Consider the following 23,559-nt stretch of genomic DNA (forward strand, 5'->3'; position numbering starts at 1 on the left):
CTGTAGGGTTGAGCCTAAAATAAACTACAGTAGGCCCTAGAATAACTAGGATTTCTGTGTTATCTAGCCTTTGCATCTCTGCCTGCTCCTTTGAGCCTGGGTGGGTGGGTTCTTCCCATTTTTTTGGAACGGGATGCTCCTCAGTGAATTCTGACCTCTAGACCTGGCTTTGGAACATTTAGCGGGTATCAAGAGACCTCGTCTAGTGGCAAAGTGACCTATCTCTAGACCTAATTTTATATGGTGAAATAATTTATATAGAACTTAAATTTTTCACAAAACTACCTTTTAATTTGCTCAGACTAAGATATATTCAGTATGGCAAGCATTAACAGTTTCAATATAGCTCATCTCTAGACCTGTGTTGTCAAGGACCCAAATTATTATACCTATTTGGGATAAGGGCCTGGACCATCTCTATACTTCTATAGACCAAAATTGCCAAAATGAGCCAATCCTGACGAGCAACCCTGTATACCCGGTCATAGTAACCGTCCCCCCCCCCCACCGAGCCTTTCAGCCTAGACCACAATCATAAGGCCAGTCTAATTTTTTTTCAGCTAACTGTTCATTGGTTTGGTCACACATGTATAAATTTAAAGCTGTGGGTGGCCTTATGGGTCATTAAGCCTATACTTTGAAGTAACAACTCTCAAAATGTATTGCACAATGATTTATTTTCATGATATTTGTTCTTACATTGGCGAATGTATATATAACATTTATTGTACATCTGTGCATTTATTTATAATATTCCCAGCAATTTAAACAAGTTTTTTTTTTCATTGCTGTTTCCAACAGTTTAATGATACTACATTGTAATGATAATCTATATGCATTGATATGAAATCAGCAGGCTATATCAAAGCATCAAAAAAACGCATTATGTGCCTTGCTTGGCCATTTAGTTCTTATTACAAGGACCAGATTAACACTAATATTACATAGCTATAATGCAGTGAAAGAAATCTAGAAACATCAAATTAGTGTCCAACATTTTACCCTATTGACCTAATGGCCCTTAAACAATATTGTTTTAACCATTTTTTTTTCGTAGGCTGTCTTATCACAGCATTTCAAATTATTGTTTACAGCAATAGTTATGGGTAAATATTAACATTTGTGTACAACTAGCCCCCTTCCCCCTACCTGCTAAAACAAAGTCATTGTAAGTTAACTTTCAAACAATAAGGAACAACTTTATTTTATTAGATCCTTGTAGGGAATTATGGTTTAAGCTTTGTAACGAGCCATCAGAGAAGAAAATCCGTGCAATATTAAGCGAATAGTGGCGAAAAAACGTCATATACTGCAGCCTGCTGCATTGTTTGAATTACCGCCCCAAGATGGCGGGCCTGATGACGTGCGCCAGCCTATTCAGCTAGCGCCCGATGCGGCATCTAGGCTTTTATATCTATGAAGCAGACGGTAACTGAGTGCCTTCTTCTTCCTTATCTCTGTCGAAAATTCTGGGCGCAGGGCTTTGTTGACCTTGGTACTTTGTTGTATAATAATCGGTCTTGTCTTTCATAATTGGTGTTCAACGCCACAGATCACGAGTGTATTACTGTAGATTTTTTAAGTTTTCATATACAAGCTAAAGAAATAACTATCATTTTCAATAAAATTATCATTGTGTGAAAAGTGCTTAGGACATTGCATATTTACTTTCACATAGCCCTCGTCTCTTTTTAAAAGATTTTTTCTCAATGATTTTGAGATTCATTATTCAGGCGATATAATCATTTCTCTTAGATTATTTTGTTAAAACTGATTGATTTACAGATTTTAGGCATACATGCCAAGCACTGGGGCAAAAAGGCCATTCAGCGCAGAAACGTAAATTGACAGTGAAAAGGTTTGAAATGTAACTGGAGGAAAACCTCGTAGCTGCACTATGAATCAATTGTTACGAGTGGGTGGACAGTAAGATGGAAGAGAGAATATGAAGGGCAGTACATTAAAAAGAATGAAAGGGTGGTGCAGCTGGGGACCGAAGGGATGCTGCAAAGAACGGCACTACTACGGGTTATTTAAGTAATTTGGGGAAATTTTTTGGCCAGCTTAAGACCAGCGTGACTTGCTGGGAAATGTGTTATATAGATATGGTTATCGGCTTGTGTAGTACAGTGTTTCCCCCACCCCACCTCTCTCTCTCTCATTTCATCGTTTTAATTTTAGTTAAATTATTTGCCTTCCTCCTTTTTCATTTTTAATATATACTTATTTTATTTTGCTTGACCTTCTTATAAGTTCCACTGGCCCATTCTTGAAAGCTTAGTTTGGGTCGAAGGGACTCTGCAAAGCTCTGTAGTTAAGGTCAAAGGGAATGTAAAGCACTATAGTTAGGATCAAAGGGACTCTGCAGCACACTATAGTTAGGGCCAAAAGGACTCTACAAAACACTATAGTAGTTAGGGCCAAAAGTACTGCAAATCTCTAGTTGTGGTCAAAGGAACTCTGCAAAGGTCTGTGATCAAGGTGAAAGGAACTCTGCAAAGCCTTGTAGTAGTTAGGGTCAAAGGGACTCTGCAACACTCTACAGTATGGTTAAATAGACTCAACAAAGATTTAGTTAGTGACAAGGGACTTTGTACTACAGCTCTGCAGTTAAGGCCAAGGGACTTTGCAAAGTTCTGTAGTTAGGGCCAAAGGGACTGCAAAGCTCTGTTCTTTGGGTTATAGGGGTTCCGCAAAGCACTATGGTAAGTGGTAAGGGCCAATGGGATTGTGCAAAACTCTCTAGGTAGAGTTGAAGGGCCTCTAAAGAACCTCTAGTTTTACCTACAGTATACCACACAAAGTATACAGTGTACTTAACCTCCAAAGACATCTTAATAAGAAAATGAACTTGAAAAAAGAATGACAAGTTACTTGGAATCAATTCTTTTATTAAATGTACAATTTTATACACAGTTTACGCAACTATATTAAAACAACTGAACAATGTCATAAACTCATGAAGGTAGGTAAAACCTCATAAATAACGAATCTATGTACAGTAGGCAGTAATCAAAGGACTTTCATTCAATTTCATAAAAAATCTTGGCATGGTCATAAAAACACAGCAGTCTGGAATGTTTAGCATACAAACTTTCATGAAATGTTATATATTTAGAAATACTTCTCTTCTCCAAAATTTACATACAAATGGCAAGTTTGCAGAAGTACTTTTAACATGACAAGATGTTTATTTTCTTTACAATGTCAGATATCCACTTTACTCGATGTCAGATAACCAGTTACTCATCTTAAATATAACCCCTTAGGAAACAGATTGAAATAACAATCAGGTGAGAATATATTGAGAAGTCTCCCATCTATGAATCTTTGATGAAATGCACTTCAAGAATTACAATAATTCTATTAAAAAAAAAACACACAACTTCCCATTACAATATAGTACATACTCATAAAAGAGATGTTACAAGAAAAACTGTAAAATATTTTCATATTTGGTAACAAAGCATGTTGCAGGGGACTTTGAGGTTATCATACAGTAATATAAACAACCTCAAACTTACTTGGAGAATTAACTTTGGGCTAAGATAATACAATTGTAAACAAGAAATTTTCAACAGTATTCAATATCTTACAATTAAACAAAACAGATCATTTTGTAATTCAGCAAGTACGCTTCTCTTCAAATCTGTTAAACTTATATAAAGACTTGCAATATGGGGCTAAATTTTTGCATAGAAAAGAAAAAGTTTCCAAAATATTTCAAGAGACTGCAGAGGTAGAATTTCATAACCTATGAAAGAATAGAAAACCTTAGAATTACTTTTGTTCACCAGTTGTACCATCCGCATATCCCAGGACTTTCATCAACTACTATTGTATAAACATACACCTGATGTACAATTCACAAACTGTACAATAAATACCGCCTAATTGCTCCATAACATTCTGGATAGACAATTCCACTCACCTAACAGTATGGACAATTCCACTCACCTAACAGTTCCCTCAGGTATATGAATAACTATGTCTGAATCTTTTTCCACATTTTCAACTTCATTTTTTTTACTGTAATTTTTCTTACTGATGATCATAAGCATCATTAAGGCCGGAAGGTGAATGAGGGAGAACATGAACAACTTTCGAGAGCTTTTACTGTCGCCATCTTGATAGAATCGCCAGGCTGGAATTGAAATTTAAGATAAATAGTCTGTCTTCATACTGAACCATACAGGCACTGACTTATAATTACTGATAAAGAATGGGCAATGATTTATAGAATCCAAAGTGTAAGCTTATAAGAAGTATGAGATCAAGGAATAGCGTACTAAGTAATAAGAAACTTTTTTTTAAGTTCAAGTGCTGAGTAAAAAGGAATAATAAAATGGAAGTGGAATATACCATTTGGGCCAAAGGGAAGTGCTGGGACCTACGAGGTTACTCGGCGCTGAAAGGGCAGTAAAAGTACGTAAAAAGGTTTTAAAGGTGTAACATGAGGAAAACCTTGCAAACTTACACCATGAAACAATTATTAGGAGGGTGAAAAGTAAGAATGGAAGAAAGAAAATATGAGTAGCCGAGAACCAGAAGGTGCTAAGTGCCACCACCACCAAAACCGAGATTTTCACAGAAAACGGTTTATCATAGGCATAAAAGTTTTTCTCAATTTGGATTTGGCACTTTCTGGCCCTGCAATATGGTTGAAAACCCCTCGGAAGTCAATGCAAGTTTCGCCTCAAAAATTTGTAGCGCACGGCGGCTAAATTCTCCGAACCAGAAGGTGTCATCTCGCATCGCGTCCAGATTCCCCGGGAAAGCAGTTGCCAATCACAGTGCTTCATCAATGAGTGAGTAGGCATCTCAGCCAGTCACAGCGCGATATGCCCTCTCAAGCCAATCAGTATGCATGAAGCATAGCGTCACGGGATGCGGCAGAATGTAAACAAAACTTATGCAGTTCAGTTGGTTCACATATTTTGTAACCATACGCTCGTGGATGTATCATTTTTTTACGTTATTTTACAGCATTTCTGCAGTGCTTTCGTGACAATGATTACCGTTTTTTTTTTTTTTTTTTTTTACATTATCTTGAACTATTCTTCGGTGCATTTACATTAATATTGTGGTTGGTTTTTATTATCTTTTATGTTTGTATGTATATTAGTATTTTTGGGTTATTTTTTGGTATTTTCCCTTAAACTTTTATATTAATACTGATTCTCAGCTTTTTTTCTAAGTATTTACATAAGTTGGAACTGTTTAAGGATGTATTTCCATTGATATTGTTGTTGTTTATTATTTTCTATGTTTTGTACGTATTTTTGGTATTTTTCGGTATTTTCCAATAAACATGGGCATAATAATGATTTTGATATGTTTTGTGTATTTACACGATTTGGAACCGTTTTATTGTGTATTTCCGTTGATATTGTTGTTGTTTTTTATCATTTTTGATGTTAGTCTATATTTTTGGTATTTTCCTAAAAACTTACAATTCTGACACTTACACACAAAAAAAATATGGTCTTTAGCTTTAAAGTGCAACAAACCCCATGTTAATACCTATTATAGTTACCGAGCTACACTATTTTAACTTTAACTTGCAATTACTTATTTTTTAAAAAATGGCGCTTAGCACCTTCTGGTTCTCGGCTACTCATATGAACGAAGGTACAATATAAGGAATGAAAGGGGTTACAGCTAGGGGCTAAAGGGATGCTGCCTATACGGGAGGAGGGATACAGGAAACAGGATACTGAATTTGACAACAAAATCCTTACCTAAATATGTCAGATATCCATTGAATGGCAAGGAATCAATCGCAAAAGTCCAAGTTGTCACATTAAGCATTGGAGCTGCAGTGCATATGGCAATCATTCCCACGCTATGTCGAAGAGCAACTCTGCGACACATGCCTGAAAGAGGAAAAAGTATAAAAAATCAAATTCCTAAGCTTGCATCTAATAAATCATTCTAACCCCATAAAGGGAATATCAGAAAAAGTTTATGATTAAGAGTTTACAATTTGTACAAACAATTACATTCATGTATGCTCACTGCATTACCTGGATTAGTAACAGACATCATGCGGTAACCTGCACGTGAATAATCGGCCCTCAGATTCCAGGATAAGGCATTGAAATGAGGAAACTGCCATCCATATAGTATGGCTGCCATTATCCATGCTCCAACTTCAAGTTCACCAGAACAGCCAACCCATCCAATTAAGGGTGGGATTGCTCCAACTGAAAAGAAAGTTCCCAACAATAATATGGCATTTTACTGTTTTCAACTTGTATCAATACTTGATTTCCTTTTGTGCCTATCAGCCATATCATTATCATTATTTTTTGCTTGGCTACCATTTTAGTGTCATATATTCTTCTATTAGTCTCTTAAATTGAATGTTAAGTGTGAAGTACAGGTTATTTTAGGTTAGGAATGATGTGGAATTGCTGTTAGCTATAAGATAATGAGGAAATATTCTAGTGCAGGCTGTAATAGACTGTTACTTAATAACTTTGACACATCAAAAAGCCAGCCCTTAAAGTGCCTGTTAAGGTGATGCTGTAATTAATTTACCAAAGTCATGTAGTGATAACATTATTTTCATCAATAAGACCACATTACTTTCTTAAGTCAGTTCATTGGTTAAAAAAATAATTTAAGGTAGAATAATATTTCCATAAAGATCTTAATCAGTAAGGCTCGCAATCATGAAGTTAGCATGAGAAAGCAATCTGACACAGACCAATTAAACTTCAGTAAGATAATACCCCATTCAGATGCAAAGACAAATGTAATGATTAGATTTTCACAATTATTTTTATTTCTCTTAAAAACTGTGCCAAAAATATATTACAAAATATACAAAAGCTCTTGGAACTCAATCCTTTTCTTAAGGTAAAAACCAAACATTAGATTACTGCTGGTCTTTTCATATGGAACTAATTTATCTCTGGTTATTTTGAACAAACTTCAGTGTACTTACCAACAGAGCCAACCCAGGTGTTCACAATACTCATTCTCTTCAAGGGTGTATACACACTTGTGTAAAGAAACAGATTAAGTGCACCCAAAACGGCAGCAAATTCATTCACCCCAAAATACAACAACGAAACGCCTAGTAACCCACACGTCATTCCGTAGCACGCTGCATGTAGAGGGGTAACTAGTCCTAGAAAAAGAATGAATGTAAATCAGATATACAAATACTAGAACAAAGTTCCTTAGAATGAGCTAAATGGAGGAAATATCCTACATTTTTTGAGCAAACACAGCAAAGCTTGACAATGTTTATTCATTAACTTCAATACTAAATGTGACCGTAATGCACCTAATGTAGGTTCACATTTTTATTATTTATTAATTTGTTAATTCATCTGTTTTTCTTTTCTGTATTTTCCAATACCTTCTGTTACCTTTTTAAAATGAACACTAAGCTTGAATTTCAGGTCAATGGCCCCATTAGTGGGTTTGTTCCTTATGAATAGGGTTAATCTTAATAATAAATAATAATAATAATAATAATAGTAATAATAATAATAAGTAGATGGAAGAAATTTATAATAATAATAGTATAATGAATAAATATGAAAAAATACTAATACCAACATACACAACCACACAATAAACAATAAACAATACACAACAAACAATAATACGTAATGGAGTTCGGAATAAAAAAATGTGCCTTGGTCAACATACAAAAAGGCGAAGCTACCAGATGGGAATAGCATCAAACCCACAGATGAGACAAGATACAAATAGCTGGGAGTGATAGAAGGGGAGGATATAAAAGATCAAGGGATGAAGGAAAGAATATAATGCAGAGACTTAAGGCAACACTAATGTCAAAACAACGCCAGAAATATGATGAAAGCCATAAACACATGGGCAGTACATACCAGTAAACAGATACAGTGCAACAGTAGTGGAGTGGACAAATGCTGAACTCCGTAGCATAGACCAGAAAACTAGGAAACACATGACAATACACAAAGTACTATACCCAAGACCAAATACAGACAGACTAGTATGTATACATAACACGAAAAGAAGGTGGGAGAGGACTACTAAGCATAGAGGACTGCGTCAACATCCACAGCAAAGCACTGGGGCAATATCTGAAAACCAGTGGCTAAGGAGTGCATGGGAAGAAGGACTGATAAAAGTAGTCGAAGACCCAAAAATATACAGGCAGAAGAATGACAAATAGAACTGAGGAATGGCACAACAAACCAATGCATGGACAGTATGAGACAGACTAGAGAACTGGCCAGTGATGAAACATGGCAATGGCTAGAGGGGAAAACCAAGAAGGAAACAGAAGCAATGCTAACAGCAGCATAAGATCATGCCCTAAGAACTAGAAATATTCAAAGAACGATAAATGGAAATATCTCTCCCATATGCAGGAAGTCCAATATGAAAAATGACACTATAAACTACATAAGTGAATGAATGGCACTTGCACAGAACTAGTACAAAAAGAGGCATGATTCAGTAACAAAAGCCCTCCACTGGAGTCTGTGCAAGACACACCAGCTAGCTTGCAGTAATAAGTGGTAAGAACACCAACCTGAAGGAGTGACAGAAAATTATCAGGCAAAGATCCTCTGGGACTATCGTATCAAACAGAGGGGATGATAGACCAGACAGGACACTGATTGACAAAATCAAGAAGAAAGTATCACTTATTGATGTCGCAATACCATGGGACACCAGAATGGATGAGAGAGAAAGAGAAGAATTGGCGTATCAAAACCTAAAAACAGAAATAGGAAGGATATGGGTTATGCCAGTGGAAATTGTAACCATAATCTAGGAACACTAGGTACAATCCCAAGATCCTTGAAAAGGAATCTGGAAAAACTAGATGCTGAAGTAATTCCAAGACTCATGCAGAAGAGTGTGCTACTAGAAACAGTGCACATATAGTAAGGAAAGTGATGGACTCCTATGTAGGCAGGATGCAACCCAGAACCCCACACCATAAAAATTACCTAGTTGAATAGGATGACTGTGCTAGATTTTTGAAAAAAAAAAAATAATAAAAAAATAATAATAATAATAAAACAATGAATGATAATTCAGTCAATACAAATGACAAAGACCATCTATGTCCCAGCATTCTTGGCTTCTACTGGACAAATTTTTATGAGCTCACTGCATAAACAATCATTAGCATCACAAAATATGCAAAGTAGTATAGTAAACAAACACTTACCTCTTACAAGGATTCTATTTTTTGTACGATCCATCTGAGAATCATAGGGAACTTCGAAGAACTGATTTATTGTGTTCGCTGCACTAGAAGTAAGACCAGTGCCTACTGAGCAATACAGCAAGGTTATGGGGTCCAGAGGGGATGGAGCCATAGCATAACCAGCCATTGCTGTTAAAACTACCAGACCTGAAATCCAACACAATTTGAAAGTCAATATACAATGGATTGTTCATACTTTAAAACAACGGTCATTAAAATGTCTGAAAAAAATTGGAAGGATGGTAAGAAAACGAAGGAACAAAAACCAAGAATCTTGGTTAGTTACTGCCATCAGTGTTAGTGTTAAACCCTCAGCTAAAACCTTGCTAGTATTTACATATTACCTGCAATTTGTATTTCCTTGAAATTCACATCTTGCTCTTTCACTTGCTCTCTATTTACCCTTCCGTTATCTTTATCAATGACTCATTTCCCTAAACTACACACCTAAAGAAATTGTTATATATCTTTCCCCAAACTTTTCAAAAATTTTTTTTTTTTTGTATGTCTGACAATCTACCTCTCAAACTCTGACTAATGTGTAACCAGCTTTTCTGCCTCACTTTTTCTTTCCATTACTAAACTAACAGTTAAGCTACCTGATAATATAAATCTTCTCCATTATAATACTTAAATAATAGTTTTGGTCAATCGCTATAAATTTCTGATAATTCTCATCAAAAGTTTTTTCCTAAAATACATGAACTTATGAAGAGATACAAGCACATGAGTTTTTGAAGCATCAAAGACACCAACTCTCTTAAACATATTTACCTGTAAGTCTGCTTTTTGATAAAGACGCATAGTATGAGCCAAGTTTTGACAGATCAATTCTTTGTAGTCTCCAGTCCAATGCATTTGGGCTGAGTGCTCCAACTAATTCTGGTTTTACCTTCTTCTTGTTTTCTGGATCTTCTACGTATTCAACATCTTCGTAGGGCTTAAAAAAAAATAGAGTTGATGATTAAAAAGCTTTCTAAAAATTTGTCAAGAATTTCTCAAACATACAACACTTAATATGTTTTAATAACAATCATATATTTGTCAAAATTCCCAGTCTCAAATATCTTCAGACAAAGTCTAGACGACCGAAGTCTGGTACTCTAATGATTCATGCACCCCTAGAACCAACTCAACTGACAGATGGTTCAGTTCTAATAGGATTTCTAATTTCCCAAAATTCAGTATACCAAAGACTTGGCCCCCATAGTTCTTGATGTTATATCTGGGCCATACACAACAGAAATGTTTTGAATTTTAAGCTAATAGCCTAACACAAAAACCAAAAGAGTAATACACATTAACAAACCTATCCGAATGTTAAAATTGTGAAATATGCCAAATATTCACACTACCTCTTACCTGTAAGTCTGAAGCATTCTTAATTGACAATTTTGCATCTGTGAGTAATTGCTCCACTCGTAATTTCACTTCAATCTCTTTCTTTCTTGGGGTCGGCTCATCTTTCCCAACAACTTCATCTGCTCTCACATCAACAACAGCACCACTGAGAGCATCATGTACAACCGGTCCTTCATGGCTCATCAACGATTTCAAAACAAGTGACTTTTGCATAAGGATAACCTAAACAAAATGAGGAAAAGAACAATATTTTAAATTGTTCTACTATATATAAATGTATTACTTTTACAAATTGTTATTCCTGATTGAAATATAACCTAAAAACTGAACTGCCACTTGCCATGAATAAAGCAGTGGTATAAAGACAGAAGAACAACCTATTTTTATGCCTTAAACTTCCAACAAATTTGAGCCAGTTGGAGGGGTGGAGGGGAAAGTCGTGGATAAAATAAAGGGTTTGAATCTCTTCTTCCCCTCTTTGGCATAATGCTGAAAAGCAGGTTTACTCATGAGTATATTAGTCAGTCAATCTGATGTTTAGCTACCCTTTCCTTCCTGTTAACTGTTACCTGGCTTCATATGATATAATACTGATTATCATTAATTCCTCTCCACTAGTGTGACTTACATTTCTTCAACATTTGTATTCCTCTTTCAACCTCTTAATTCATTTAATTTTTCATCTATTCCTTTTGGTCTCCTACTCAGGTTTCATCTCACAAGCAAGAACAAATCAATTAGGTCAGTTGCCATGCATCTAGAAATGACTAAGAAATAATAATAATAATAATAATAATAGTCAATAATTAATAATAATTTCCATAAAAATGATGGCTATTTCAGCCGTGTTTATTTTGTATAGAAGTTTCTCTATTATTCTTAATACAGTCAATCCTCGCTATTCACAGACAATGGATTCACAGACTCACATTTTTGCGGGTTCCTCTATGGACCTTATAGCCAATCCGAGTACAGAGGAAAAGTCGTCAATAGTAATAAAAAGAATAGAGAAACTTCTATACAAAATAAATGTGGCTGAAAAAGCCATCATTTTCAACAAAACTTGTATTAATGAAGGTCTCCTTCCAGCAAATAATAATAATAATAATAACATAATATCATAATTAAATACCACCATAGGAATCTTGTATCTATATACATTTAATAAGAAATGCAAACTAAAATGCTGTATTTACCTTCACTCTGGATGCAGGTTTGTCACTACCATTGTTTGTATTCAAAGTTAAATCTCTGGTTTGTGTCTCATATCCCTTGGTAGAAACAGCAGCTTTACTGCTACAATTGTGGTTCTTATGTAGAGAGAAGTATCTTCTTATGACATGATGACTATATAAAGAATTTCTTGCAAATGCCCGGCTGAAATGGTTGATTTCTGGGCCCAAAGCAGTACACATCAGTCCAGGCATAGATGAAACTATTCACTTCTGCGCATCATTTCTATATCATATCTGGAAGACAAGATAAAGAATTAGGTACTTCTAAAAACTAGATCCATTAATTTTTACAGTTTGTGGTGAAGCCAGAAACTATCACAACATTATTCAGTTTGTCATAAGTACTTAAAATCAGATCTCACTCAAGATATTTTTAAAAGCACAGGTACAATAAGTAATAAGTTTACTACGTACATTTGAAAATCCACATGAATTCTTACATACATCTTAATTTCACTGAGTATAAAAGCCATTACTGAACAACAAACTGATACTAGTTGGTAGCAAGGCAAACCAAGCCAGTGGCAACAAGAGATTATTTTCAGAGGTATCTGAATTATATGACAAACCACCCACATTTTCATACAGTTACTTTATGGAAGGATGACAAAGAGACTGAGATGGGGACAAACTAAAATGACAAAAAGTGAAACCAAACATGGTGATGTCCATTCATACAATATTTAGATGCTCTAGTTACCAGTGTCATGGACACAAAACACTTATTAGCAATCTTGTGGTAAGGCTGGCTGGTTCACTTAATTGTACTACTGTTCTTTTTGTTAAGCAGCAAAATGCTTTTAGTCCAGAAATCTGTATCAGATGTTAAGAACACCACATTCTGAGTTATGATTACCTATCTACATAACATGAAATTTATTGTGAATACTATAGTTTTCAGTGGAACAGCTCTCAGAATTTAAAATTAATGTTTCAAGGTCTGGGCTCGGTTTATTACAGTACGTATTTGGGTGGGCTCAGACAGACCTATTACTGGTAATATAAGACTAGTATAACTTCATGCAAAATATGATAACCATATACTTTATCATCTGATTATCTGTATTTCTGACTAGGCTATTACTGTCTCTGCAGCCACCTATGCATAACAATTGTTAGGGACTATTGTATGAAATAGGTATTTTTGGTGTATAAAAATGATGGAAAGCACCTTAACCTTACCTGCTTCACCCCCTATGATCCTGTACCTATCTTGACATTAAGAGCCAAATATTGTAACACTTCATGGGAACTTTGCAGAAAGATGGACCCGACCTGGGATACATTCCCTTAACACTGCCTCCAAGTGGAAAATTGTATGGAATAAAATTTGTTAAGCGTTTGTAAACCCATAATGCCTGGGAGTTTAAAGCATCACATTTTTAACACTGTTAACCTTTGGCCATTATATAGCCTATTATATGCCAGTGAAACCTGTCCCATCGTTCCACAATCGCCCAAAACTCTGTAAGCTACACAAATATCTAACTTACCACTAGTAATTGTTATTTGTCAATTATTTGGTAATCTACACTAAACTTTGAACACAGTAGTGTTGAAGATAAGAGTGTAGTCCAGATTAGTCTATGTGCTTTGTTCAACACTAAATTTGCACAAATTGGTAATCCTGCAGATACCTAGGTTCCAAATTCACTGCTCCCTTGAGAGTTTAAGTTTTCTTTCCTATTTTCAATGTCTTCTTTTGACAGATCTGCAAACAGAAGTACTAGAAGTAGGTCCTAGCTATTTGCTATATAAAAAAAAAGTATTTTACCTATCTACTACTTACAGAAGCAGAGATTGTCAAAAAAAAAAAAAAAAAAAAAAAAACGGAACCTGGCACGGGCTCTGGCTCTTCAGCAGCCACTTTTTGATGCCTACCTAAATCTGAACAAATGAGCAGTTTACCCACTTGCAGAAGCAGAGATTTAAGATTTACTCAAAATTCTATAGGTAGGTCCCTATCCCTAAGATACCTACCTAGTGTTTTTTTTTTTTATCTAGTATGTTCCTCCCCTTTGTGTTATTTACAATCTGCTTCCCTAAGCAAATAAACTGATATTTTTTTTCCATGATTCAATACCTAAATAGTAGGTAGTTAGGTAAGTAGCTATACATAATAGATTTGATATGGTCCTACCTGTACCTAAAGTAATCTAAATGTGTGCTGATTTTGACTTTACGTAATGCAGTGAATTTGGACCCCCAAACCGTAGGTTTACCAACAAATTAACCGCCTTTACAATATTTACCTTCTTTTGAAGTCCCAGCATAAACAGGAAATGCACCAAGGTGTCGCTCAGATTAGAAATTTGCCTTAAGAATTCGGCAACCATTGGCAATTCACCCAAGAATACGCAATCAGAGAGGGGGGAGTAGTTGTAGTATTAAGTTCTCATCTTTGAAACGGCTCCTTCTCCATCACCAGTGAATGTTTAGTGGTACTTGTCATTTGCTCAAATTGCTCTTGATAAATTTTTTAATATTTTAAGTTTCCTAAATAGCCAGATCTTTAAAAAGTTAAATATCGATCACATTATTAATCGTCTGTATATTTTTAGTATAGCAGATGCATAAAAGCAAATCTGTGTTCTGTGGTGTTTTTGATAATTCGTTCTTATTAAATTTCCTCAATATACAGATCTTGAAAATTTAATATTAGTCACAGTGTAATTCATAGCCATCACCTTTGCATGAAGATGAATCTGTTTCTAATGATGAACAATAAACTGAAATTTATTTAACTCATCTCGTTAGAATATATCAAATCTTATTGTATCTAACTACAGCTTTATCAAATAATAACCTGGAAATTTAAATGATGATAAGGTTTCATAACGTTCATTCCACGATCAGTTATATATATATAGATATATATATATATATATTGGTTTTATATATATAATAATATATATATTATTGGATTATTAATTATTTGTCAATCAAGCATAGTAGTTGACACACCTGCGGTATAAGCCCTTTTGAACTTTGAAGTTCAAAGAATCAAATTTCAATTCTCAAAACGTCTATGCACCACAGAGGGTAAACAAGCATGAAGGCGTTAGGTACATATTGATAAGACATTTTTAGTTGTATCTTTTAGATTATGTGAAAGATAAGAATAGTATTGCATCTCCAAGTAAATGATAAAATGTTCATTGCCACGTAAAACGAGCTCGAATTCCACCGTTGTCAAGAGGTATGTAATTGCCCGATTATGCCACGTACAGTATACCTATTGGAATATTAGGCCTAATTTGTTTGTTTTAAGTACGTTTAGAGTTCAAACGACCTTACATATATTTTCCATATATAAACGTAACCTTTTATTTAGAGAAAACAATGAAAGTATATATTTTTCTTTCAGGACCGGCATTACTAGTACTACTGTTGCTAGGCGCCGGCGGCCCTGTAGTCTATGCTCTAGCTAATTGTCAATCTTTAATATTTAGACTAAGCCTATATAGCATGTGCCATAGACTATTTATTGACCTAAAATTGAAACTTAATAACAGTAACCACACTGTAGAATTATAGAAATTAGACTTAGACCCACCGTATAGGGTAGCCTAGATCTCGCGTAACCCTATAGTAGTAGTAGTAGTAGTAGGCTTAGCTAATTGAATACAAGAGTGTAATACTATTTTGTGTTACCCAGGCCTAGTTTTTATGTGTTTTGAACAATTTAAATAATTATGTTAGAAATGCATGTCTAACTCATGACTCACCCCCTAAATCAGATAGTAAATTAGGCTAATTGGGAAAAGGGTTCATTTTGGGTAGCAGAATAGGCCCTTAGGAACTAGCTAGTCAAGTCAAGAAGTATGCATCCCCACCTTAACCTACCTGAGGTCACTTGGTGCCGATTTACAGAGGGTGAGGAAAAAGTCTCGTGAGGCCCATACTAGGTAGTACTCTTTCTAAAGCAGACCTGGGAATGAACCTAACATACCAAACCTAACCTAGAACATGGGGTCCTAACCAAATCCCTCCCCACTTCCTTGGACCTTCTATCTCTAACCAGACCTAGGCTATCATAAATCTTAGAACAAGAATAGTAGCCTGTTTGCTTGTTTTTCCTCCCATCCCCATTCTTACCCTGATCCTAAGAGTATGTTGCTTACAGTCATCCCCCGTTATTGTTAAACTGCTTAAGATGATGGTTTTCTAACATTAAAGCCATCTGTGAATTTGAATTTGTACAGTTATGAGTGAATTAGGTGTTTGTATTAGTTCACTCATTTCTTTCAGCTATCAGATAAACTGCAATGTCTATAAATTGTGAAAAAAGTAACTTTTGATAAATCTTTATAGAACTGATTTCACATATTAAGCAGCAAATTAAACTTCCCAAAGGTATGAACATAATGTACACATTTATGTGCATGATTTAAGGAGTCAGTATTGAATTGGGGTATTTCTTTCAGGCAATTCAAAATGGCAACCAGGTGGGGCATCGCTGGAGCTGGGCTGATTTCTGCTGACTTTGTAACTGCACTGGAGGAACTCAAAGACCACAAAGTAGTTGCTGTTGCAGCCCGCTCGCTGGAGAGGGCACAAGAGTTTGGAAAGAAATATGGAGTTGAGAAGACATACAGTTCTTATGAAGAATTGTCTAAAGATCCTGACATAGGTAACACGTAGTAAAATTTATATCTTGCATATTTTCTGTATAAGACTTTTGTGACATGTAAAAATTTCGGGGAAGGAAAGTAAAGAGCTTTAAGTCAGAGAAATTAAAATACTGCAGGTCCATTTTGATAAGTCATGACTGTATGTTCTCTTCTCCAAGTATGTATTTTGAAATGAAATGGATATTTATGCTCAGCTGTTTTGCAAAGAGTTGTAAACTTGTTTTTTTATGGTTTCTTCATAATATGTTGTCGTAGTCAGGCTACAAGTATTTCATAATACAATACAAATTTTGAGACAAGATGGACAATTTTGGACAGTATTAATCCTATCAAATGTATCAGTGTATTCCCACTGGCTGCAACAATTCCTACAATATGATGTAACACAACCCCATCAATTTACAATTGACTCTCCTGTGTGGTCAGCACTCCTCAGATACACTCCAAGAAGAAATGAATAGACAAAGAACACTTCCACCTGCCCAGGTATACATCTGTGAAACTCATTAATTTATTGTCCACTTATTGAATCATAACTATCTACTTTTCTTCCACTTTTCTTTAATTGGCCTTTCATATTTAAACTTTTGGTTATAGTGTCATGCACAATTTTGTCAGTTCTCTCAAATTCTGTAAGATTTCATTTGCAAATTGTTTTCTTCTTTGGCTGGATGTGAAGTGCTCTTTGTGCCATGTTGCTGCAGTTCTTGGCTACGGGAAGTATATTTATATTTGGTTTTTGAAGTTTAATTAAGTAGATATTTCTTTGGTTGCCATTGCTGCTTCATGGGTCATAGAACTCAACTTTGATTGGAAAGCTTTATTATTATTCACACAAGTTCTTGCCCCAGTCGCTCTTTTGGGTTGCAAGAAAAGTATCAGATTGTTTTGATACTGTACCTGGACCAGGGTTGGTAATGGCAGCTTTGGTTCAAGAGCTTTGTTGGCATCTCAAGTACCTCATCAGTCTGCATCAGTGCCTAGGTCCTATCAGCTAGGATAAATTACATGTGGTCCCTTCAAAGAGATCAGTTTATGTGTCACAACATTTTCCTCCTGCATGATTATGGATATGACTGAGGCCCATCTATGATCACAGGAAGAACTGGTACCATACAGTGGATTCAGGTTGTAATCCATCCAGTTGCTGCTAAGCAGTTGTTCTGTTTGACAGATACCAAAGCCTTATCTTCTCATCGATTTTAGCAGATCGAAAGTGATGGCAAGACAGGAGACTGCTGGTACAAGTGCTCCTCACACACCCAACAGCTACAGATCTTTTGATATCTCTTGACTCTTCAGATACTTAGGATGCTAACAAGTTAGTCCTTGTGGTGTCAGTCAGTGGGTTAAGACACTGAATGTCTGATATGCATACCTGGTTAGATGGATTTTTTTTTTCTTTTTTTGAGTAGTTTTGATGGCATGAAATAGGCAATTATGAATTGATAAGTTTGTATCTGAAAAGGTTTTGTCTTTCCTTGTAATACAGTGCTGCATGGCTATTGTGGTATCAGTGTATTTGGTAATATATTTTTTCCATTACAGATGTTGTCTATGTTGGGGTCATTCATCCTCATCATTTGTCTGTTTCATCGATGATGATTAGAGCTGGCAAACCAGTTCTGTGTGAAAAACCTCTGTGTATGAATGTCAAGGAAACAAAGCAGCTTGTGGATTTGGCTCGAGAAAAGAAAGTCTTCTTGATGGAGGTGAGTGTTTTTTATTTTATTTTTTTTACTGGTAAAAAAATGTAGGAATCTCTAAGCAGTGAATTTTAGGTGCATAACAGTAGTATTAGATTACCAGTTTGGATTCATACATAGAGATTGAAAATTGTTTATATTTGAAACACATTTATTATTAGTTCACTGGCTGGCTAAAATCCAGGATACTGCTATAGCACAGCCAGATGTATAAACCAGGGACAACCAGTGGAGGAGTGCAAACTTTTATCAGGGGCACTAAAATTTAATATGAAATGGTCATGTGGCCATATGAAATATGAACTGGTCATATTGCCATATTTGTATGACAAGATTTCATAATATTGTCCTGAGACCATTTAGAATATAGCTCATGACCTGTTTTTGTATTTAACTGTGAAATTCTGTAAATATTTTTGCAGGCAGTTTGGTCAAGGTATCTTCCTGTATATAAAGAAATGATGAAGCGAATCAAGTCTGGTGAGCTGGGTGAGATAATACAAGTTATCGCCAGTTTTGGGCAGCCAATAGGACATGTTGATCGTATTACGTAAGTAAAGTTTTGGGTTTTGTCCATTATTTGAGACTTCCATTAACATAGCTAAATAGTATTTTTCATATCGGAGAAACTTGTAAGATTGTTTTGTGGTAGATAGACTACCATAAATATTTAGAAATTGTACTGTCATATGGTCATATGGTATTTAAATTGGTTTTCATTTGCTTCCTTGCAGCTAGCTTTGATAATTTCATAAGTAGCTGTTAAGGCGAGGGGGTACAAGTTATGAACTTATATAGTTATTACTAAATTTGCTGTTTCAGGAAGAAGTCCCTTGGTGGAGGATCTACACTAGACATAGGTATCTATTGTGTTCAGTTTGCATCCCTTGTGATGGGTGGAGAAAAACCTGTGAAGGTTGTGGGTGGTGGTCATTTGAATTCAGAGGTAAGATGTACAATATTTTATGATCTACTGGTAAGCCATAGGTTTAAAGATGGAGTAATGTGTCACTTGTAAAACCCTGTTATTTTTTTATGTTTTGCGTTGAAAAGTTTAGTACTCTATTATGATTCTAGATGACTTTAATTTTGAGTGATCTTTTATAAATGCACAGCATACATGCTTTGTTTACTAATGTAGGTCCTTCGTATGCAAGGCTTGACTACTATGCTTCAATTATGATAGACTAACTGAATAGCCCATTGTGGGTAATTAGAGAGAGAGAGAAGAGAGAGAAATTACATTGCAGACACTCTCCACGAAATGAAAGTTGAACTACTGTATGAAAATTAACCTATGGATTCTAAGGTAGACTATTTTATTTTGTTGCTGGACTTTAGGCAAGTTAATTGCTTCCCTCTGAAGAGAGGAAACCTATGTTTAGTGAGGAAGTTTATAAGCATTGGAATTCACTGCTGTAGGGCTTACTGTAAAAAGTGTGGAGTTTTCCACTTCCAGGTATTCATAATTTTATAATACTATTTTAAGGATGGAAGCTTCTTACAAATCTGCCAGTATTCCAGGGATTCGTTTATATTTTTGGTGGTAGGAATTCTGGTTTCTCTTTAGTTTGCCTGCCATCATGCTAACTTAGGAGATTTCACTTTGCGTATTTTCAAACATTGTGAATTTTTCTTTCTATAGTCATATGGAGAGACTGCATGTACATTGCAATACCTCTGTACATTCTTGCTAATTGTCAACACATAACCCAAATGTAGGTTTTAGGTGAACACAGAATGACTTGGTGTTCCATCTATAAGTTTCAGTATTAATACATTAGTAGTATAATAGTGTGAACATAGAAAATTGATAATGCATATGAAGTTATTCCAAGGATCCCTGTGTCCAATTTATTTTAAAAGAATTGAATATGAATCTAATGGATAGTGAGCTTGATAGTTTTTGAGTAAACTGAAATACAGTAGTCATAGTACTAGTGTTGTGGCAGGGCCCAACCAGAAAGGCACATAGGGATGATATGTCTCAAGGGGTGAGAAAGTTATGTTATGTTTTTATTGGGATTCCTCCTTGGAACTTAAGGGGTTCCAGTCATATTTCTAGCGTCAAATCATTCATAATATGTATAGTGTACATCGGGGAAGTCCTTTTATTGTACTGACTAATATTCCATACAAGATATATTCTTTACATTGCTGTCCTAATACTTTTCTTTCCATTTGTGTTTTATTATGTATATAATTTTCTGATTTTTATCATTTTTATTTTTTTAAATTACTAAATAAATGTACTTTTGGATTTTGATAGAGCTTTTTTCATCTTTTACTTTTAAAATATTCAACTGACTGGGAATGTGTATATTGAAATTGATAAATGCAGCCCTAGATCCTTGTCTTCTTCATCCTCTGCATTCATACTCTCGCTTGTTACTAAAGTCATTTAACATCTTTCCAGCGTATTATTAGTGGAATTTAATTCTCATATATCATCAGGGTATTGATGAAACAACAAGTGCCACCCTTGTGTACTCTAACGGTCGTGTTGCTACGTTGATGTGTTCTTTAAGGTGCGCTTTGCCTTGTGAAGGTGTTGTTGTTGGCACCAAAGGAACTCTGAAGGTAAGTGTAGTTTGTGTATAATTAACTAATTTTCATGTTGTCCATATATGGTAAGGGTTTGTAGGTTTAACTTGGCATTAGCTGTACTCTTATGCACTATGATACACCCTTCCTCCCTTTTCTCTTTTTTTAGTATTACAGTACTTCGTGTCATTGTAAGATATAGTACTGTGTATAGAGTTAATTGCCAATAAGTCTTACAAAAAAAATTATAAGTCCTACATTACTAAGAATTTTTTCAGGTGAATTATCCCATGTGGTCCTCAGAATCCCTTGAATCGCCATCAGGAAAATTTGAAAGTCTTCTACCCAAGGGCCGTACTTTCAATTTTGTCAACAGCCAAGGGTTAATGTATGAAGCAATGGAAGTTCGAGAATGCTTGAAAAAAGGTTAGTGGCACAGTAGTTGATCAGTCAGGTTGAGTGGTCTTGTGTATGTATCTTGTTGAATACCAGAGGAACAAATTCCTTGACAAATTATAAAAGAAGATCCAAGAACTTTTGCTAAGCAGTCATTTGGACATTATTAGAGTTGGCAAATTTTGACTAAATTCCTTGATTAGTGTCTGTTAGCAGCACCTAAGATTCTTCCCAAGTGCATTTTTTTTTTTTTTTTTTTTTTTTTTTTTTTTTGTCCCAAAGATTTGCTTAATAGTGATAGTTCTTTTGAAGTTTCATTTATTAAGATTTGGCCTTTTTAAAATTATGGGTTTTGCAGTGAAACAAGTTAATTTTGTTATAAAACTATTGGTTTGGTTGAACTAATACTAACAATAGTGTATGTTAATTTAATGTATTATTTGTGAGAAATTGCCAGCCTTGATAATTTAATAATAGCGGAAACTAGCACATTTTAATGTGTTGTATTGATTGCTGGTGTTACTTATTGCAGGATTATTGGAGAGCTCATCAATGTCATTGGATGAAACTCTCATTTTGGCTGAAATCATGGAAGCTATGAGGAAGCAAGTTGGCGTCTCCTATTCCCAGGACAGCTAAATTGGTTTTGTAGTACTTTTAGTACTGAAGAGGTGTTGTGACATGAGTGCTAATGGCCTGCTCAAAGAATATCTTGATTGTTTTGTTACTTTTATAAAGAATTTTTTAATGAATTCATGAAATGTAGTTTGTAGAGTAAATGAGTACATATATGATGTATTTTTGTAACAAATTAGTATTCAGCTTCTGAATGATGAACTCTGATCTTCGGATCACACAGTTGTTGTGAACACAGAAATTTCTGTTCCCTTTGAAATTATGATATTTTCAATATGAAAATAATGCTTTGTCTTCACATATCAATGATTATTTTGACCAGCAGTTGCTTTGCATTTTAAGCTTGCTTCATTGCTTCCCTGACATAAGAGCTCATGTCTCCTTGCAGTCTCATGCCATGTAATTGTTTGACTTTTGATTTTTATTTAGGCAATTTTTATTCTAAGTGCAACAGTCTTGTATTGTTAACCTTAATTAAAATTTAATTTGTAATTGAAATTAGCAAATTTGTTCATTTTCCCTATTTTGCCTCTCGCAGATAATTTCTGCTCCCATCTTACAAGATACAGCATTGCCTTAAGGTAGCCTAATAATACTTCAGAATTAGTTTGCCAGCTCCATGAAGTGGCAAAAATAACTCAGTAGGGTTTGCCACACTGTTTCCCTAAGCATTTTGGCTTCATATAAAGAGAATTCCCTAAGCCTGCACTAGTGGATGTTATCTAGAACAGCATAGTTACTTCTGACAATCAAGGGCAATCTTTAAGCCCTAGAAAAAATTATTTACCTGTAATGCATTATCCTAAATTTTATTAGCTGTTTCATCCTTCAAACTGAACAGCCAAAAAGCAGTACTGTACCTTAATTCACCTGACTCCCCAGGTGGGTATTTGATCATTATCTGTGCATGGTCCTATACATCTATATCCTTATACATTTATATCCTTACATCTTGGGACAAGCTGTCAATCCCAAGGACTGTTTTAGGAATTACTGACATTACCATTCATTCACTGTCTGGAATTGAAATATGATAGTAGGAAATTTAGTTATATATATTTTTTTTTGTATCCTCAAATGCATAGCATTCTCAGTGTATGCTTAATACTGCATTATGAAAAGAGTTAAGCTGATTTTTATTAAAAGGATTCTTCTCTGTAAAATGCAAAAAAACAATGATGCCACACTAGAGGAGAAAATGGAAGACAAAAGAAAGCACAAGAACTTTGTAACCAGGCAATCACCAAGCAGTGCTGAACACAGGAATGCAGAGAAAATACTCTACCATAAATAAACAACAGAAGTAAGTATATTAGATATGAAAGATTGTAGAGTCATACTGTCAGGATATAGCAAATACTGATGAATTACAGAATGCTTACCCATATGAAAGACAAGGTGTTAATGTGATAGTAAATGAATCTTGCCAGGTGCATGATGGAAAGCATATAAAGGAATTGGAAAGCAATGTATTACCCACTGAATGAGATGAAATGGAAACCTTATCCCAGTACAAAGGAGAAACAGCTCACAAGATTATTTGGGAACTATGAATGGAGAAATCCAAAAGGAAATTGACTGGCTAGGGAAGTAAAAATGGAAATAGGAAAGGGGTTAAGTGCACAGTGGGAATAACTGAACCTATAGAAATTCAAGGAAAAATTGAACGTAATGTTTTGGGTCCCCAAACTGAATAACAGCCTATGAAAGCAGGTAACCTAGCCCCACTAGGTCAAGCCACCCCAACTCTGTGCCAATACCAAGCCCAGAGAAATGGGGAGGACTTGAATCAGGAGGGGCAAAAGTCCATAAAGCAG

The 23,559-nt window shown here is 35.2% G+C and overlaps 2 protein-coding genes across 4 annotated transcripts; one reads left to right on the top strand and one right to left on the bottom strand.

Moving 5' to 3' along the window:
• Window positions 1–2,870: 2,870 nt before the first annotated feature.
• LOC135202529 (protoheme IX farnesyltransferase, mitochondrial-like) lies at window positions 2,871–15,754 on the bottom strand. Of its 2 annotated transcripts, none has more exons than XM_064231992.1 (9): window positions 15,673–15,754; window positions 11,788–12,060; window positions 10,592–10,813; window positions 10,004–10,169; window positions 9,191–9,376; window positions 6,953–7,138; window positions 6,027–6,206; window positions 5,742–5,876; window positions 2,871–4,144 (listed from the first exon to the last, which is right to left on the bottom strand). In XM_064231992.1, exons 2-9 carry the CDS (start codon window positions 12,016–12,018, stop codon window positions 3,954–3,956), a joined length of 1,497 nt encoding a protein of 498 aa, XP_064088062.1. In that variant the 5' UTR covers window positions 12,019–12,060; window positions 15,673–15,754; the 3' UTR covers window positions 2,871–3,953. The 2 variants fall into 2 exon arrangements, with proteins under 2 accessions (XP_064088062.1, XP_064088059.1); XM_064231989.1 differs by lacking the exon at window positions 15,673–15,754 and adding an exon at window positions 14,079–14,232.
• Window positions 14,840–22,240, top strand: LOC135202530 (trans-1,2-dihydrobenzene-1,2-diol dehydrogenase-like). Of its 2 annotated transcripts, none has more exons than XM_064231994.1 (8): window positions 14,840–14,868; window positions 16,254–16,459; window positions 18,009–18,172; window positions 18,589–18,716; window positions 18,989–19,112; window positions 20,621–20,746; window positions 20,989–21,136; window positions 21,639–22,240. In XM_064231994.1, exons 1-8 carry the CDS (start codon window positions 14,855–14,857, stop codon window positions 21,743–21,745), a joined length of 1,017 nt encoding a protein of 338 aa, XP_064088064.1. In that variant the 5' UTR covers window positions 14,840–14,854; the 3' UTR covers window positions 21,746–22,240. The 2 variants fall into 2 exon arrangements, with proteins under 2 accessions (XP_064088064.1, XP_064088063.1); XM_064231993.1 differs by lacking the exon at window positions 14,840–14,868 and adding an exon at window positions 14,888–15,025.
• The last annotated feature ends 1,319 nt before the right edge of the window (window positions 22,241–23,559 follow it).

This window comes from Macrobrachium nipponense, chromosome 30, assembly GCF_015104395.2.
Source record: "Macrobrachium nipponense isolate FS-2020 chromosome 30, ASM1510439v2, whole genome shotgun sequence".
NCBI lineage: Eukaryota > Metazoa > Arthropoda > Malacostraca > Decapoda > Palaemonidae > Macrobrachium > Macrobrachium nipponense.